The 15,257-nt window shown below is 39.5% G+C and overlaps 2 protein-coding genes across 4 annotated transcripts in view; one reads left to right on the top strand and one right to left on the bottom strand.

Moving 5' to 3' along the window:
* Positions 1-583: 583 nt before the first annotated feature.
* On the bottom strand, positions 584-6,815 carry cahz (carbonic anhydrase). Its single transcript, XM_035528653.2, has 7 exons — positions 6,353-6,815; positions 5,728-5,925; positions 4,040-4,158; positions 3,450-3,542; positions 3,274-3,336; positions 3,023-3,178; positions 584-1,591 (listed from the first exon to the last, which is right to left on the bottom strand). Exons 1-7 carry the CDS (start codon positions 6,384-6,386, stop codon positions 1,472-1,474), a joined length of 783 nt encoding a protein of 260 aa, XP_035384546.1. The 5' UTR covers positions 6,387-6,815; the 3' UTR covers positions 584-1,471.
* A 6,573-nt stretch (positions 6,816-13,388) lies between these two features.
* Positions 13,389-15,257, top strand: part of dlgap1a (discs, large (Drosophila) homolog-associated protein 1a) — a 79,537-nt gene continuing 77,668 nt past the window's right edge. For all 3 annotated transcript variants that reach the window (XM_081722998.1, XM_081722999.1, XM_035528572.2), the window contains exon 1: positions 13,389-14,037. The gene's annotated coding sequence lies outside the window, so the exon portion shown is untranslated. The remainder of the gene's footprint in view (positions 14,038-15,257) is intronic.

A 15,257-nucleotide genomic window follows, 5' to 3' on the forward strand; every position in this document is an offset into this window, starting at 1 on the left:
CATGGGTAATGGAGCCAAACCTATGTTTACAACTGCTTTTGTGGTGGTGTCCATTGTAAACAAGAAACAACAAAAAATAAATAAAATAATTAATTACCCTCTTCGATTTGCATGTTGTGCTCTGGGTCCCATGACATTATATATATATATATATATATATATATATATATATATATATATATATATATATATATATATATATATAATTCACAAATATATATAAAAGATAAAATGAATTAGTAGATGTAACATATATTATATGTGTGGGGACACATGACAAACTGAGACAGCCTTGTACTTAAAACCTGAATGCCTGGGTCTGGGAGGCTGCAGTGTGTGTAACAGCAAACCCTTCAGGTCATGCAGCAGGAACAACCCAGTAACCCGAGACCTGAATGACTGAAGGAAACATTTGAAACTACTCCAGGCTGTGCCTTTAAGAGATAAAGCCCAGATTGTTGTATCCTGGGGCTCTCAAGTCCAAATGGCGACGTTTATGAACCGTCATCATTGTATCCCAGCATCACAGCTCACCGCGTCCAGCACCGCTTGGCTTTCAGACAAAATCAACATCAGTCACTGATAATCTTAAAATATACTCATTTATTGTTCATAAATGTTCATTCATCAAATGTCAAACATTAGCCTAATGACATTATTCATATTACTCTTCGAGATTAAATATAATAGTACATAGTGGAGGATTTTATAGTCAAACATTTCTATTTCAAATATTACTAACACATGCTGAAGTGTCTTTTTGGCATTGCACCATTTTCCCGCTCCTCAGAACGGGAGGGAGCTATACAACATCAACAAGGGCTTCATTGGCACATACTGGGCTTCTGCTCAGCCTTTCAGATGACACTCTGACAACACACTTTATACCTAAGTGCCACTATCTCTCACACACACTTCATCTCATGCCGTAGTACACCTGGAATAACCATGATTTCTATGGGGAAAAAAACCCTAAACAAAATCCAATATACATAATAACAAAGTATTTTTCTCTCAACCAGAAGGAGGTGGGTTTGCACAGCTAAAATGGCACAATAACATAGCTGGGGGTTGTGGAATAATATGAAGTGCTGTGTATTGTGTTGTGCCTGCAATTAAACGATTAACTGGAATAGAAGTACTTTAATGCACTTGGTTTATTCATGATGGACATGTAGATCTGTACATTTCCAAATGCATGTCTACTGTGCAATATGTCCTTTCAGCACTTTGTCTCATTGTGTTCACTTGTTCTAAAGGTAATAGCTGTTAGATATAGCACATGTAATTTAATATGTTGCAGGCACTGTGAAAGTAGACATTTAAAGAAGCTTGCAAATCAAGTGTTTATTTTCAAGTAAAATAAAATAATATAAACAATCATATCGACTGTGTTGCTGTCAGCAGAAGGAGCACTGTGACTAGAGGACTAGTACAGTTGAGACGTGGTCATGGAGCTGGCCACTGCAGTTTACTTGAAGTTGCAACGGACTACGCGTCCTTTGAGAGGCTGGGGGGGCCTGAAGTTGTCCTGCATATGTTTAGGAGCCTCTTCTTCTGTGGAGAACAGCAAACTACGGAATATAGTCATCTAGGGGCAAGGAGAAAGAGACAGAGTGAATTAGAGAGTTCATTCATTTCTATTTCACTGTTTTTTGGAGGAAATGCAGAGGCGGACTACGCATTACGCTGGGCTGTGTGTCCTTCTCAGATCATTTTAAGGCTGAGTGTCCAATAACAGCTGTTGTCTACATGCAATACAATGCTGGCACATTTGTTTGAATATCAATACACTCAAAGAAAATTATGTAGTGTTAGTTCCTTTTGTTTCAGTGCCAGGGTTCTAGTCCCCCCACGTTTTTAGCTAACCTTCCACCACCTTTCTGAGTCCTCTGCCACGCACTGTGTCCTGTGGTCTGCAACTATTTCCCTCGTCTTGAACTAAATGCAGAGGACGCTTGCCCCGAGCAACGCTCACTTCCTCTGCCAGCGCCAAGTGCACCACCATGATTTCTCTCAGCCATGGCGGGAACACAGTTAGGATTTAGACCTTGCCGTGTCAAAAACGGCAGCTCACGGAGCAGCAGACCACACTGAATCACTGAATTATTTCAACTTGCAGAATTATCAGACTGGTCACTTGTGCTTCTTTTTAAACAGCAGTCACCATAAATGTGAACCAAACCCTTAAAAAGGCTTAGGAACATCCTAGTACTTTGGCAGCAAGTAGGAACGTTGCTGTCAAACCAGTGTTGCTGGCTGGGTGGTGTTTATTCGCGTTGGCGTGGGTGGGGGAGTGTCTGTGACAAAAGGCATGTGAGATATCCAGATAATTATGACATGACAGAGCAGGATTGTCTAGAGTTTGGTACTTGAATGAGGAAAACATCCTTCACCCTCTTCCAAACAACGGGTGGGAGATACCACACCCTAGCAAACACTACTGCACTCCCACCCCTTTGGCATCGAGGAGCATCGAGATAATGTAATCTGTCTAAACAGGAGGTAAACTTAAATATGTCCTCCCTGTTTTTTCAAGCACTCACGTCTGCTAATTGCAGTAAGGACACATGCCACGTGTCCGGAGTAGGTAAATAAATAAGTTCATACTGAATAACTTTTAACTAATCAGTTTCATGTTACTGAACAGTTCATGCTTCATCTAGAGCACAAATCCTGAAAATGAGTGAGACAGCATGTGCACTACACAGCTGCTACGATGCTTATACTTACAACACTTATAACCATTATTTGACTTCCATCATAGAAGCCTGGCTTTACTGCACAGATTTATACAGCAGGTATTATTCTACTAGCTGTGTAGCTGGGGGGAAAAAAATGTCATCAAACTATATTACCTCCTCACCGGTCCGTTCTTAAATATTCCAAAGTATGATGGCTAGAATAGGACAGTTAGGATTGTGAGCCGATGGGTTTACAGTAACGGGTCACCTTTTCTGCTAGCCGTGCACTGGGCATTTCCACATATGGCAAATCCTCATTTGATGATGGAACAGCATACCTGGGCATGGCTGACACTGACTGCATCCTTCAGCACGATCCAGGTGACACTTTCACACAGAGGGGGTGTGGTTAGAGAGCCTTCATAAGTCCAGTAGTGCAGATGATGTGGCAGCAGGGTTTTTGGGTCAAAGTTTGTAAATTCGGCTTGCTTGCCCTGGAATGGGGGGGGGGGGGATCAAATGTTACTTTTATGAATGAATGGACAGATAATTAAGTAAATAAAAATTCTGAGGCAAAAGACCCTCTCACCTTTGACTGGATGGCACTGAGTTTATCTAGCACTTTCTGCAGACTTGGATTGGCACTACCAAGCTAAAGGGGTCAAAAAGAAAAAAGATTGACACATTGAACAAATTTGACACATTGAATGAAACTGATTCCATACATCCCATGGAGTGAATTTAAGGAGTGAAGTTTGGCATAACCTTGAGGAAAACGCCAACAACAGCCAGCCCGTCGGGCTTGTCTGAGGCCTCGCTAAAACTCGGGTACTTGGTGTTCCAGTGCACCAGGTGAAGCTGGAGACGAAAGGAAGCATTTAAACCAAACCATGGCATCACAGCATGCACTGAACAGACAGGCATGACACAAGACCATGGGAGTCTCTATTAGCCAACAAGGTCACATTATCAGGGTTTATGGGCAGATTCAACGCTGCCTGCACTACAAGACTGAGGCATAATACAGAGAAGAAGGAGATAGGGAAGACGAGGCATTTCAGTTGCCATTTATGCATCAGTGTTTCTACTGTTATTTTATGTGCACAGATTCCTCATGTGCAGCTGTGAGACCACCTTATACGCCAGTCTGATCTGTTTCTGGGAGCCTTTTAGAGCATGGTGTATTCTGAACAACTAGAACTGTAATCCAGTTGAACACCAACTACTGCAGTTTTATGGTAGCGTCTCCCCACGCAGTGTCTTTTAGTTTAGCATGAAGCACAAACACACTCCAGACAGGAACGGAGATGACAGAGAGTCTGTCTGAAGTGTCACCAGGGAGTGCCGGACTCTACCTCGCAGGGGAACGGGATGCCCCCGATGGTGTGCTCAGATCCATGGTCATCTCTGCTCCCCCAGTGGAAGTGGAACTGCTTCAGCCTGTACGTGCCAGTGACAGGCCCTCCACTGAGAGCTACACACACACACGCACACACACACAAACACCAGTTAGTCAAGCAACTGCATTATACAGTATAAACAAATGATGCATCGTGTCAATAATCTGCTAAAAAATGCAGTCTTTGCACTCTGCTATGTGCTCGTATGCAGAGTATTAAAGAAATAGTTCAAGAATGATTTCAAACCAGGCGATTGATGAAAACTAGTGGAAACTATTGTGGATAATGTCATTTTCATAATGCTAACTGGTCCCTTTGTTTACTTTTTTTTCAGTCACAGTAGCATTCTGGATGGGATATTCTTTTAAAGTCACAAGAAAAAAAAGAAATAATTACAGCCCCTATGATCAAAAACTCTGAATGTGAACAGCAAAAGCATGCCATAAAGATTTATATAATAATTATTTGTCCAATAATTATTTGTCCATAGGCAAAGTCAGTATAATATTCATCTTGAGTTTCACTGAAAATGGCAAGTGTTTCTCATTCTTCAGTATCACTGTTTCCATGCGGTGACCCTATACTGAACATCTGCGCACACAGCCAGAGTATTGAGATGGAAGTAATGACGTCCAAAGATTACATTTTCGGGACGCTAACTGCTTCCTCTTGCCTCCCCTTTATCGCTAGCATTTTTCCTTTAGCGCACAAGTGTAGAATGTATGTTTGTTCTCCTTCGACTTAAAAATCCTGCTGAAAAAAACTCTCCTTGTCAGTCCAAGCGGGCAGGGGGGATCTGACTCCATTCTACTGCCCATAATAGAATACATTAGGACTGAAGTGTACATAAAGCATAGTGGAGCGGCTGATGGCTCTAGCCATGGGAAACGGAGCGCTCTTATTGGACGCTCTTATTTCAGAAGTGGTAGAAGGAAATTAGAGTGAGCCGACTGAAATCAGACTCCACAAAGCGTGTTTACGAAGCAGGACTGAAAACAAAGCATGTTGTTTTGGCTAGCAGGGGGCACATCTGCTAGTGGAATATCATCCAAGCAAAGTCCTCTGCAGCTAATAACTTTCAAAAAGATTTTTAAAAAAGAGTCACAAAACAGCAATGAGGATGTATTTAAAGAAATGGCAGTTTATTTTTGAAAATGAAAAAATAAATAAAATATATACTGAAAAAATACCAGTACCAAAAGGTCATAAGCACTCTACCTGTATCACTTCATTTTGTAGCAAAACCTAATGACCTAATGCCCATAACCAACCTATGGCATCATCTATCCTGTGTATTGTTTCATTGAGATAATGTAGTGGAGCAGGTAAAAACATGGCCATTACAATCATCACTCATGACTCTTCTCCGACAGTTGAAAGGAGGTGTATTTGAGACTAAATCATTACTTTTCCTTTGAGTGCCATATTCTCGCTGCGAGCTCCTGGGTGACTTGTTCACTGTGCCCATGTGTTATTGGTTGTGGCAACCTGTGTGCAAGAACCCTTTTTGCCACAAGAATGAATACAATCTCTCATTTGTCTCTCATCATTGTCACTGATGCTCAGACAATTTATGTTTGCATACATATTAACAAGGAGCCATCTGAAAACCTACAGGGTGACCAAGTGATAAATGCACTCACTTGATTTGTTGGTATCGTCAGCAAAACCCACTTGGAAGGAATGGCCATTGTTGATAATTTCAGTAGCAGTGGAGGGCTCGTACTTCAGTTTAAGATGTTTGAGAGTGGGATCATATTGTGCTTGGCTTGGTATAATCTCAATAGGAGACTGTCGGGTTCCATTAGCAACTGGGTACATCTCGCCCCAGTGAGCTGGCCCTGTAAAATTAAATAAAATTCAATTCAAATAAAATTTGCAATCAACAAATTTTTTTGCCACCATGCACTTGTGGGGAAGAAATCATTATATGTAATTGTAGCTATAAGTGATTGTGCTTGAGAAAGATTTCATATTCTTCCAAAAAAAACTTGATATTCATCTGCACTGTTAAGCAATTGTTTTTTACAATTGACCAACATATACATTTCTTTAATAAGTACTTTCTATAGGAACTGCTACTTGTACAAATGTAACAAGAAAGATCACTTTATTGGCAGTAAAAAAAAATGTTTAAAAAAAACCTATTGGACGGGAGTGAAATAAATGCAATATGAAAGCAATAAGAAAAAATCGAAAATAAAACACAACCGGTCTAGTTTATGATCAGTGTGATAGTTTATGGATTAGCAGAAGAAATAGGTTTACCATTATCATCTCCATATCCCCAGTCGTGTGACATGGTTCCTGTTAAGACTTTTCGGGAAACTGAAGTTCGTGTATTGTCTACCTCACACTGTAGATGCTGAAGACAAGCCGGTGACTGCCAGGGCGTCCTGTCAAATGGCAGCCTTTATATAAGCGTCCCATCGACTGGCGCAAAAGCCTTATCTCAAATCAGTGGGCTTGGCAACATAAGCTCAGGGCACGTCAGACACCCCAGGAGGACTTAATTGGAGTCTGTGTAAAGAATCGGTGCACGTCCCCCTCCCGATGCACTTCTCCATACTGTCTCGTCCCAAAACCATTGCGATGCTCGCTCCGGCGACATCTAAGGTGCTTTGTGGAGAAGGCTATGGAAGTTAGTCTGCATTCCGATAGACGAACACTACCGTGCCAGCGCATTTGCCAGTTTTCGGGCTAGATTTTTCTGCATGAATGCCTGGAGTCTGATCCCACCGTCATGCCATTTCCCTCCGAGCGCCAATACGTTATTGCGATGTCTCACACACTGAGAGAAATCGGACTGCACTGGGACAGAAAGAAGGAGGCGTTATGCCTATGGTGCCTGTGAACATTCTGTAATCCGTATTCTGACACATACTCCCGTCCTCCCGTAACCGACACCCTGCCCGGCGCACATTTAAAGGGACCAGTAGACTTGTAGGATAGTTACGAGCGTTACGACAGCGTACTAAGATGCAACAGGAGAGATTAAACTGCTTATGTGTTTCGTGTTGGAGTGATAATATTCATTTGCGCGGTGTTGACGTGTTGATTGTTTATCTTATACAGCTATATATATATATATATATATATATATATATATATATATATATATAGAGAGAGAGAGAGAGAGAGAGAGAGAGAGAGAGAGAGAGAGAGAGAGAGAGAGAGTCTCGTGTAATGAACTAGTTGTGCACAAAATGTATTATACTCCCATATAAAATAATTTGCTGCCCTCGTTTGGCTAACTCATGAAAAAACGCCCAGCCAAATAAATCACAAATGAAAATGCCAACGTAACTGTGATTGGGGGAAAAAGGGTTTTAGGTAAACATTTTTGATAACGCATTTATTTAACCTATATAATTTTAAACAATACAAATGGCAGTAAAGTAACAAATAGGAACGATTTGTTTACTCTTTGGATCCGCCTTTTCCACCCCGTCCACGAACACAGCTTAAGTTGTCATGACTTCACGTTCGAGAGACAATGCAGGGTGTTTATTAATAATGCTTAGTTATTTCAATATAGATGATAAATGTATGATATTGTGGTATACACTATGCAATATATTACAATATTTATTTTAATGATATCCTATGAGTTTATCAGTCACTACCTGTATTAGCTTGTTAGCATCGTTAGCTGCTAGGGAGACTGTTAATCATTAGATAGGAAGATAGGAGCTGGTTCAACCAAAACATTGCTTTACATAGCTCTCTCGGTGGTAAAGATTTATCTACTCTATTCGATATATAAAGTCTTTCAGTCAAACAGTTAAACGTATACAGATTGCGTTTACATAACTAACCTATCCAGCTATCCAGTCTTGTCCAGGAGGAACGTCGCTAATTTCTTGCTTTTCGCATTTCAATTGAGAAAGCACTCCAGTGTTAACAACTCTTCCTTTAACACGTTTTTTGTCTTTGTTTTTGTTTTGTTTTATTTTGTTTGTTTGTTTGTTTGTACAGCGTGGGTTATTTTTTGTTTTTTGTTTTTTTTTGCCCCATTGCTCAAATGGCGACCCTGTGCACTTAACAGATGCCGCCAAAACTGACGGAGGTGGTGGTGGAGTAATGGGACGTTGAGGAGCGTCTCATGAAGTGACTGACAGGAGGTTAAACACAGGCAGGACTCCGGTCAGTTCTTCAAATAGGTTTTCTCAGGCAGCTAATACACATATGCTAATACACATACCCTTTTTTCATATTTCGTACTTATTTGACTTTATTTGAATTAGTAAGAAGGCGGGGTCGACTAAAGTGCAGTTTTGAGTGAATGAACTTCACTGGAGCAGGGATTTATTCTGTGGAACTCAATACAGTACCTAGACTTTCTTTTTATTTCAAAGCATCTTTACAAGAACAAAGTGTAAAGGCCCCTAAAGAGCAAGCCAGAGGCAACTGTAGCAAAGAAAAAACAACCTTGGTTGAAGGAAGAAACCTTGGGAGAACCAGACTCAAAAGGTAACAAATCCTCCACTTGGTGACAGTGGATCATACTGGATAGAAAATGTACAAAAGCAATTAAGTAATAAGTCAGGTGAGTCTGGGTGGCCAGGTAGTCATCTATGTTCCTGAAAGAGGAGAGCAGGAAGTGCAGGTTCAGGTTATGCAAGTCAAGGTGGCTAGGTAGTCCAGCTTGGGGAAAGGAAAAGATCATTCTCAGTCAATTGATGTCAATTTCTTTTTATAGAATCATTTACCCTATTAATGCCCTGTCTCTTTCTTGTTTTTCCTATATTTATAAAATAAGTGAGTTAATAATATATGTTCTAAGTAAATTATATTTTGAGCCACTAGGTGGCAGAACAAAACCATTATTCTGGGGGCTGCCGTCGGAAGTGAAAAGTTGCAGTGGACATAAACAATAACCTATGGAAGAACTTTGTCAGTTTATTCACTTTTAAGAAAATGAAAGATTCCTTGACATTTAATTAAAAGAAAAAACAATTGTCTCAGCTAAAACTCCTTAACAAACTGATATTGGAAAGCAAAAATCTAAGATGTTTGTTTCTGGTGAAATACATCCAAAAACGTAAACAGTCTAGTAAAGTACCTATAAATTTGGTTAACGCAGTATTAAATGTGCACATGCTGAACACTGTTTACGAAAGGAAGGGAAACAAATGAACAATTTCCACATTTACCCTTGTTGCATAAACTTATTAAATGTGCCAATGAGCATAACACAGACAACAGACGAGGTATTTAAGTGAATTTACAACTGGGCAAAAAGAAAATAACATTAAACTGATTAATGAACATTAAAAGAATGAGCATTAAATTGACCAGAAATATTGATAATATTGTGTATGATTAACAGTTTGTCCAGAAATGTGTGGAATATTAAATTTTTCAATGGAATATCCACACTGGCTTACAGAGGCCCAGCTTCCAACTCAGCTTTCAGCTTCCATCCGTCTTGTTTCTAGTAGCACATTGTGCTTGTTAATCTGAGTTTAGTGAACAGGCTAATTGTTCATGAGAAAACACTTTTACACTTATGTTAGCACAGCGAACATAATGCAGATTAAAGAAAATTCTTCTGAAACCTTACAAACTATTCCTGTTCTAAGAAATGAGGGCTATTCAGTATAAGAAACTGCCAAAATACTGATAAGGTGGTATGTATTACCACTTTTGCAGAAGTGGGCAAACTGGCTCTAGAATGCTAGAAAGAGAAGTGGGAGGCCCCAGTGCACAACTATGGAAGAGGAAAAGAACATCCAAGACTGAGAGTTTGAGAAACAGAAGCCATACAGGTCCTGAAACAGCAGCTTCGTTATATGCTACATGCAAAACATTAGTCATCAAAACACTAGTTTACATTAAAGTGCTACATGCAAAACACCATTGACAGAAAAATCACCATTCTCAATATTAACAGATAAATCATATCTGAGACTGGATAATAAAAGGAAAAGATTGAGATGGGCAAAAGAACACAGACACTAGACGGAGAAATATTAGGGGAAAGTTTTACGGAGAGACAAATCTAAGTTTGAGGGATTTGGATCACATGGAAAACAAATTGAGACGCAGAAAAGATGTACAGATGCTGGAGGAGTGAGCGATGCCATCCGCCAAGCCTGATGGGGTGAAGTGGTGAGTAAAAGGGATCATGAACAAAGAGGCCACTCTGCAATTTTGCAGCGCCATGTCTCACCCTCTGGACGGCACTAGACCGGAGCCAATTTTATCCTACAACAGCCGAAAACGCTCAATTTACTCCAAAAGAACTGAGGCAACGTGTTGCCTCAAAAATTGAGCCTCATAACTCACATAGCTGAGGTTCATGGTTGGGGTCACTACACTTAGAAAATAATAATGCGGAACATGAGAATTAATCACAAGTTGACGTTATTCAAATTGATAATTTAAGACTAGTTGATTTCATTTATGAAGTTGATTATACTTGACTGATGGATTTATTGAGGTTTTATTCGTTGAATATTCTATTTTATGTAACTAAACAACACAATATTTCAAATATATGAATTTGTTTATTAATCAGTATGCTGACAATAGCTTTATATAGCTTGATCACACGCTCATGCCCATTCGAATTCTTTTACACCTAAACATGTCCTGAAGACTGCAATTATGTGTTGTATGAACTCAAATACGTATTATGCAATACATAAATGAGTCCATAAAGAACATAAATAGCATGTGGAAGGTCATGGAATATCTGAATGTTTACTCAAATGTAACAGATCAAATTACAAGTATAGCTAATATCAAACTCTGAACTTGAAACAGAATCTTGTAATTATAACTTAAAACTAACAGACAGTTTACATTTGCAGCCAAAGTCGTGAAAGCAACTTTGATTTCCAAGTTTTGATGAGATTACCGATTATTGCATTGGTATAGTAAAGACCAACATCAGGTTTTACAGTGAATCCTGTTGAGCTGTTGTGCGAGTAGCTTGAACAGAGTCCTGAAAAGGCCACAATAGGAATCTTTTTTTCTTCATGTGCATGATGTATTAAATTGTGTTCATTGTGCGTACAAATTAGTTTACAGTGCCAACTAAATACTAAATAGAGATCCTGTAATCGCAAGTTGCGCACACAATGTAATTTACTTGTGCATTCATTTTTTTGTATGTTGAGTACTTGAATGAATAAAATAGTTTTGCTTTATTTCACCAAATCACACAAGAGCTGAGCACCACTTGGAGGATAGTTCCTCATTATGGGCCTGTATAATTCTGATTTGTTCAGCACTGAGTCATTAAAAAGCACTTATATAGTTACTTCTACGTTATGGGATGTGAATTTTAACTATAGATTAGAAGATCATGCTGTACTCAAAACCAGATATCAGTATTTTAAAATATTTCAAATAAATTATAAGCATTAACAATATCTTGATCTTGATACAAGTTGACCTCTTTTTTTGACAAAAACATTTGGCAAAAGTGTTGGACACTGGATGGTGAAACACAGAGACTTCACAGATTGCTGTTGGTTCATGTGGTTATTCCAGCATGATGATGAGGGTCATTTCTTATAAGTGCTATCTTTGCACCTGTTTGTGAACCACTTTTCAGAAACCTAAAATGTTTAGTTATTTATTACAATGAATTTAATAAATCAAACTCGATTGTGTATTGTATTGCGCCTGTGTCGAAAATCACACTTAAAGTCAGTACATTTAATCAGTGCACTGCTCACTAGCCTTCAGTGCTTGCACAGTGGGCACAGTGCTGCTTCATCTCTATGTAGTTTCTTGTTGCCACGTCAAACTAATTCATATTCACCATTTAGAACGTTGCGCACACAAAACCAAAATACAGTTCTTGCTTAGCCTCTTGAGAGCTCTACAGAGGATGGAGATTTTTAAATTAAAGAATATTTTTATACTTTAGTTTTTTTCTGTGCTTTACGGATACATGCTGAGAACACTTGCAACCTATTGTGAGCAAGAGGACTGACAAGAATATGGCTTTACTGTCATGAATATGCTGATTTGGATCATTGGATTATTTGGATCATATGGTTACACCATGAATTCAGTAAATGGTATGCACACAGTTTTGTGACCTCTGTTTAGAACCTCATGGCAATATACTAATTTGTATACACAACAACATCAACAGAGTTACAGAATGGCAAAACTCTGCAGGGCCATAACTGATACCAACGTCAGATTCTTTGACGAAATCAAAGTTTTAATGATAAAATTATTATTTCAATCAAATATTGTTTATTTCTAAGATTATCAATGTTTTCTGTTCACCTTGCAACTCGTTTAATAATAAAAAGTTTGAGTTGTCAGGGAAAATGTTACATTTTCTGCGTGACCCAAAACCTTTGACATGTAGTGTATTATTTATTTTATTTGTTGTCTAATATCAGCACAGCTGTAAAACCCAGTACAGTCTCACTGTAAGAATTGTCTAGCTTCTGAGATCCCAGCCACCTCCTTAAAAAAAGGTAATGCCGATTCCCAATGATTGAAGCAACAAACTCTGGTGCTTCTTTCCATTTCTTATTATGGCTAATCATGGGCGACCGCACTACAAATCTAGATCTGTGAAAAGGAGAAAAATCCTTGTGCATCCCACCCATTCTCCATCCAAGCCTCTGTGTGCTGCAGTAATGGCAGTGGAGAATGGGAGAACTTTCATTTGCTCCTCATTCAACTGTGTGATTAGACTGTGGTGAGGTGGTGTGGGGTGGATGCTGTACAGATGGTGGCATCGGGTGGTGTCTGGGGGTGGGTGCTCTGCAGATTCGGCCGGCTGCGTCATTGCCCGCCGATTACCCATTATGCTGCCCTCTGAGCCTCTTTAACACCTGATGTTGTGGTCTAATTGGTGTCTACCCAAGCTCATTTTTAAGGGAAAGTATGATTACAGTGACCATAGCCTTTATGAACCCTGTTACATAAATGTCTTACTCACGCTATACTATCAGTTTCATGACTGGTCCTGTATGCTTGGCTTCTGTTTTCATGGTCTGTTCTTGTTAAATGTCTGTACCTCTATGTAAATTTCAGGCTGTAATTTGTGCTATTTCTGCTGCACACACACACCCTCTCTCTCTCTCTCTCACACACACACACACACACACACACACACATATATATATATATATATATATATATATATATATATATATATATATATATATATATAGTATTTTTGGTGTTTCCTATAAATTCAAAGGCATCTGTATAGTAAAACATGCACAATAAAATGCAGAATCAAAGCTGCAGTTGTTTGTGTTCTGATGTAATGAGGGTTGACATCTCTGCAAACACTCTGGCACACAGTGTGCACATCCTCACCTGGTGTCGCAGCAGCCAAGGCAATGACAGCATGTTTGCTCCATACATCATCTACTATTGTCCCTTTACTGGAGAATACAGAGTCCTTAAAGTAATGCAGTGTCCCCACTGTACCGCGGCATTACCTCAAATGTCCCACAGAGTAACTACGTTGTCGTTTCCTTTCTGCCTGTGCACAGTCACCCACAGCGAAGGAGGGGAGGTCACAGAGCCCGGAACCATGGAATCCGGCGCTGACCAACTACCGATCCTTGGCATGGATTCGCAAAGATGAGTGACAGAGAGAGAACCGCCCGCTTTGTTCCACCAATCACAGCTGAATAGAGGCTGCTTCCTGTCCTTTCTGGCCCTTCTAAATGACAGGCCTGGTCTCTCCAAAGGTGAAGTTGCTCTCACGACAAGTCTGTGGTTAAAACGTGGCATAAGGCTAGCAGTAAGTGCTATTTTTCTCCCTCTCCTCTCCCAGTGCCTCTGGGTTTTACTAAAGCCCTGGTTCCTCAGTGAAAGGGTGGTACAGAGACACTGAATGGTACTCCACCGATGTCGCTGAAATACACAAAGCTCAAAACAGAGTCCTTTCAAAGTGCCTCTTGGCCTGCGGCGAATACTGGGATACATACAAGACATCAAACAAGAAAATTATGGTAAGAATATTTTCTAATTACATTTATCGAAATTCTTCTTAAAGGTAAAGGAGAAAAAAGAAAGCGGATCCTGTCCTTAGAAGTCTTTTTTTCATCCTCCCGTTTGCCGTAGGTGTCACTATCCTTCAAAACTGAATGATTCGAGTAATCCAGTGAAGAGTAATGGAATAGACTTAAACTTACTCTAGACATAAAATAATGTCCTCGCTGTGGAATAACACAAAAAGGTTGTAGGTTGTCAAAGCAACACTGAAAATTGCCCCGCTCATGCATTTGTCATCAATCAATACATGAAAATGATCCATTCATAATCGTTTTACTTTTCTGTTCTCCATGTTTAACGTTAGTCTATGTGGCATCGTCCAAAACCTGGCACGGATTAGGCATGCCGACCAAACAAGAACTTTGTATGAAATAATAAATTTATCTAAAGGGTAACGTTTTTCAAGCACAGAGATATTTTCTCATAAGCAAGACCTAGGTTATTCTGTCCATTGTGAGAGCCAAAGTAGTCTACTTTTTTGGAAATTCAAAGTTGTCCTACGTCCTGTAGAAATAGGTAAAACAAATGTACAACCCGGACGAATTGCACACCTGAAAGAGAATCACCCCTCTTCATGTGGAGGGAAAAGCGTCACTTTCTTTGACAGAGATTTTACAAACTTTTAAATCTTTTACAATGATTTATTGCCGTCGCCGCCTCTGAAGCTCAACGATAAGAACGGACCTTGTCGAACTTAAACCAAAGAGGGGCGACATAGCTCCAAAAATCCCTCCGATTGCAAAGTAATAAACAAATGAACATATATTTCCAAATGTTTTTGCTACTAGCTAGATAGAATTATTATTTTTGTAATGGTCTCCGTTTTACTGTAGATTGAGCAACTGTAGTTTAGGGGTGACGAACATATCCTGTGGTGTGACGCGAGACCTGACCTCGGAGTGCGCGAACGTGCAATTAAACGGCTTCAACAATTAAATGGTTAAGTAATCGTTAAATATAACGGATACATGTTTAGCGCGTAGAGTGTCCCATTAAGAGTGTTTGGCTGTAGGAACGTAATGATTTAAGGAAACGTTTGTGTTTTAAAGTTGTTTTGAGTTTAAAACTATTGCCTCTGTGTCACCGTGTGTATCTTAACTGTGTATCTTAAGTTTAAAGACCAGCCTTCAGATATATTATTTTTGATACGCCTTTTACAGAAATTCCTCCAGAAGCC

This window comes from Electrophorus electricus, chromosome 11 (assembly GCF_041902795.1).
Source record: "Electrophorus electricus isolate QZ-2024a chromosome 11, ASM4190279v1, whole genome shotgun sequence".
Taxonomy (NCBI): domain Eukaryota; kingdom Metazoa; phylum Chordata; class Actinopteri; order Gymnotiformes; family Gymnotidae; genus Electrophorus; species Electrophorus electricus.